This window comes from Barbus barbus, assembly GCF_936440315.1.
Source record: "Barbus barbus genome assembly, chromosome: 13".
Lineage (NCBI taxonomy): Eukaryota > Metazoa > Chordata > Actinopteri > Cypriniformes > Cyprinidae > Barbus > Barbus barbus.
In genome coordinates, this window is record NC_136741.1 from 6,756,990 (window position 1) to 6,761,634 (window position 4,645).

A 4,645-nucleotide genomic window follows, 5' to 3' on the forward strand; every position below is an offset into this window, starting at 1 on the left:
CCTTTAGCTTTTGTACCTGACCCAGTGACAGCTTTGTACCTGTTTTGTTCTTCAGTAACTTTGTTCTGAAGTAAAGTGATTTTGTGGGTTGCACATGTAAACCAATTTTGTGGCCATTATCTAGAAATGAATAAATGAAAACTGAATTGAGCTGTATGCTGCTTCTCTGCAAGCAGGGCATTTTAAGTGTAACACAGACTCACTACAACCACATAGTACCAACTGTTGCCATAGACAGTGAGTATAAGTGTCTTCTTTACAAACTAGTAAGATGGGTGAGAAACCAAAGAAGGGAATAGTTCACAATTTCCTGCAAGTGAACAATGTTCTATGTTTGTATTCTGTGTTTGTAGTTTCTAAATCTATTTCTCCTGTTCGGTTTTTATTTTAGCATTGCATATATTTCGCACGCAACTGAAGAGGGTGAAAGTATTTTGTTGTGCATGTTTCTAACACAGAACTCAAGTCATTTATTTCAGAAAATATAGATTTATTCAGTGTTATAACATATCAGACAAAGTAAAGACAATGAATATGAATACTAGCTAAATACATTTTCCACATCTTAGTGGATAGTTAGCCTTAAAGATGTCTCATTTTTGAAAGCACGTGTAATATACAATATATTGATATTGAGAACAAGATATTGAACACAAAATGGCTACATCATAAAACAAAGAGTGATAGTGATCTCTTAAAGAGCAATCAAAAACAAGAAGTGAAAAGCTTATTGTTACAAAGCAGGAAGTCTTTGTACAACAAGTCTCTAGTAACATTGCACAGCAAAATTTGCAGTATGTCAGTATATGGCACCATACAGTCCTCCTCAGGCACTTTGATCTGAATGGAGCTTATGAAGCGATTTACCACTATGTACCAGTAAATTGGCAAAACTTTTTTTGTTGTTCTAGAATCTGTTCTTCAACAGATAGGAGCATTCAGGGGGAAAACGTAGTTGTGGTTTCGGTGTCCAGGCCGACAGAGGATCTTCGTTTACCGCAGTGGGTGTACATGAGGTGGCTCTTTCTGATACATCCCAAGTCTTTCAGTAGCTTCAGGAGATCATTGCGAAACTTTACCCCAATGAAGGCATACAGGAAGGGGTTTACGCAGCAGCGCAAGAAGGCCACGGCTCTGGTCACATCCAAAGCATAAAGACGACTCTTGTCCTTGTTACAATCCGTTGTTTCCTGAGTGGTCACTCCCATGACTACATTGTAGGGTAGTTGACTGAACACAAAGACAGATACCACTGCAATGATGACCTTGAAGGCTTTATTCCTCTCAAAGTTCTTGGCTTGGATGAGGGTCTTGATGATACAGATGTAACAGAACCCCATGACAACCGCTGGAAGTATAAAACCCAGGACCATCTGACTTACCAGCATCCTAATGCGGTAGTCTTCATAGTTGTTGCCATTTTCCATACAGTTGCCATTGATGTTGACTTCAGAGAACACCATGTCAGGTACCGAAAAGATCACCGCCATCACCCAAGTAACCAGAGAAGACACCTGTCCGTAAAAGACCGCACTGGAGCGACAGCGATGAGCAGAGACAGCCTTTGTTATGGAGAAATAGCGATCGACGCTAATACAGGTGAGAAGGAACATGCCGCTGAAGAAGCTGACCTTGTAGATGGTAAACATGGCCTTGCATGGATACAGACCCAAGTGCCACTTGCTCATGAAACTAGCTGCCCAGAAGGGGAGCGAAATTGCAAACAGCAGGTCAGCCATGGCTAGATTGAGCAGGTAGACGTCAGTCATCGTCTTCATCCGCTTGAAGTAAATGTAGGTTAGGATGACCAGAAAGTTTCCCACAAGGGCCAGGAGGCAGATGAGGGTGTAGATGGTTGGCAGGAACCAGGCGTGGAAGGAACGGTTGGAGCCTTTATCACACATTAATTCATGATTGCTATAATCCACCGTCTCTGTGGAATACTCATACTGTGTTGTGGATTTGTTGTATTCAGCAGTCACATTGGACCAGCTTTTCTGAAATAAAGGTAATGCAGATGCTTCACAAAAACCATTCAAGGAAAAAGGTGTCAATATCCTATAAATTTACAACCCCTAGGCAGTCTAAATCTGTACATGATTCCTGTTTAGAGATTAACTGTAAAGTGTTTTAAAGACCCATTCTACTATACAAAGCTGGATTTAAAGGTGTGCAGACAAGCAGTCCTCCAGAAGTCTAATGAATAGTGCTCACAAAAATGGAAATTCTGTTATCTTGCTCCAAGCTCATATGATTTTCCGGTAACACTTTGCAATAAGGTTCTATTTGTTATACATTTGTTTACATGAACTAACATTGAAAAAAAATTATTCTAAAACATTTATTAATCTTATTTAATGTTATTTTCGACATTTACCAATACATAAAAGTTGTATATGTTAATATTAGACTATTTAATGGACCTGAGCTAACATGAACTAACAATTAACAACTAACGCAAAAAATAAAAAATCATGAATAGGCTACTGTAAGTAATGTGTATTGTCATCGCAAGATAATGCTAATTTAAGCATTAACCAATGTTAACTAATGGAACCTTATTGTAAAGTGTTACCGATTTACTTGTTACTGTAGCATACAAAAGATGTCAGCCTCAGTCACCATTCACGTTCACTGCACGCAACACGTTGTTTCATTCACCCTCAAATCTCCTTCTCTGTTCCACAAAAGCATGTCAGTCATACAGATTTTAAAAAATGAGTAGAGCGAGTAAATGATGACAGAATTTTCATTTTTGGGTGAACTACTCTCTGGATTTAGAGGTTAGAATGAAAGGTGAGTGCAGTTTGTCTTAGTTTAATTCATGAATTACCTTTATTTGGCACGACCATAACAGCAGCAAAGGGCAAAAAACTGTCAATGAAAAACGCAAAGTGTCAGAAAATACACAAAATGATAGATTTCATTCACATGCAAGTAGCCTAAAAGTTTGAATATATATATATATATATAGAACTACTCTAATAGATTATTTCTCTTATTTGACCAAATCCTGTAAATTTCTATAGATTTGTAAAGCTATTTGATACATTTAACAGCATTATTCAACAGATTCATATTTAGGCTTACCAGTAAAAGCGTGCATGATTTCAGACTTTCTCTTTGAATGTTTCGCCAGTACTACTAACAACACACTGAATACGAGAGCTCTGCATCTGCTGTATTAAAAAGGTGAAGAACCACTTTTAACTTTGAAGCCAAGACCAGAGGAAAGGGTTTTCACCACAGCCTGTGCTGTGTTTCAAGAAAAACAACTTCATTTCTTACCTTTGTACAATCATATAGTTGTCCTCCACCATAAATTCATCCTATTTTAAATACTTTCCTGCTGTTCATTAAATTAAACCAACCAGTAATAATAATAATAAAAAAACAATTCTCTATATGCAATCTTTTCATATTGTCACTGTCTGCGTATAATTTCTGCTTTAATTTCTTAATCATTATGAGTTTAAAAAAATGGTCATTTACTAGACACAGATACACCGCAATACTGTGGCACATGCTAAAACAGCCTTTATACAATGTAGCCCAGGTGTAGATAGAGTCTAAATTTAGATGCTATACCTTTATTTGATGACTAAGATATAATTATTCACCTAAAGGAGATATAATTAGTTTATTTGATTATAAAAACGTTTTTGTATGTGTGTGTGTGTGTGTGTGTGTGTAAAGTATCATGTTATGATTGCTCTGATTATTCTGTGATGTTTTACAGTGTATTACAAGTTCTGTCAAAATCCTGAACACTAGTGCAGATTACAAATGAGGCAGACTATAAAGGAACAACAACAACAATTCATTTAACTTGCTTTTCCTCCATTTCTGGTTCTTTAAATTTCTTTGCCCTTAATCACTGTCAGAGCCCCCACACCCCACCCCTCCATCAAGTTTCAACTCTGCACAGATACACGCACTGCTGCACGTGTGCAGCTGTGGGTTTGTTTGTACATTGCTGCCAGGAAAAGAGGACTAAGCAGGAAGACGTGTTTCGGCCACAACTCAGGTGATTTGCATGGTGAAAGAACTGTTGTAGTTAGCTCACACAAATGGTGAATAAACCTCACTGGTACAGTCACCTGTACTCTTACCTGTTTATACAGAAACCACTGGTGTTTGTGGGGATTTTTTGGTTATGATAAGTGGTCTTAAGATTCAACTATATATATATAGGCGTATATATGTTTGTGTATGCACACATGCAGAGGATTAAATGTCATAAAAATTAAGTCTCAACAAAAAGTTACACTCAAGATAATCTGGGTAAAAGCAAGACAATTTGTTTTCTTTAAATGCAGGTCATAGACTGTTTGTAGCTATCAAGCTTTGAGTTTCATCAAAGAAAGATCAAAGAGAAAGAACGAGAAAAGGAGCACACATCCCCCCACCCCAAAATCAGAGAGGAAAACCACCTCTAGTTAAAAAAAAAAAAAACCCGGTGCACTCTGTTACACGAAAAGTTTGCCAAAGTGCATGCAAGCGTGTGCACTTTAAAACAGTAACCTATGATCACTTTTAGATATATCTCTATATCACTGTAACTGTAATTCATATAGAAGCTTGAGAGAAATAGTTGAAGGTGGTTTTAATAAAAACGGTAAGATATAACTTATCAAAACCACAA

At 37.2% G+C, this 4,645-nt stretch overlaps 1 protein-coding gene across 2 annotated transcripts; it reads right to left on the reverse strand.

The window, feature by feature from the left end:
- Positions 1–476: 476 nt before the first annotated feature.
- On the reverse strand, positions 477–3,165 carry LOC306879523 (C-C chemokine receptor type 7-like). Of its 2 annotated transcripts, none has more exons than XM_079432528.1 (3): positions 3,091–3,165; positions 2,834–2,874; positions 477–1,997 (listed from the first exon to the last, which is right to left on the reverse strand). In XM_079432528.1, the coding sequence occupies exons 1-3, from the start codon at positions 3,104–3,106 to the stop codon at positions 939–941; spliced, it is 1,116 nt and encodes a 371-aa protein (XP_079288654.1). In that variant the 5' UTR covers positions 3,107–3,165; the 3' UTR covers positions 477–938. The 2 variants fall into 2 exon arrangements, with proteins under 2 accessions (XP_079288654.1, XP_079288655.1); XM_079432529.1 differs by having other exon boundaries at positions 483–1,992; positions 3,091–3,159.
- Positions 3,166–4,645: the final 1,480 nt, after the last annotated feature.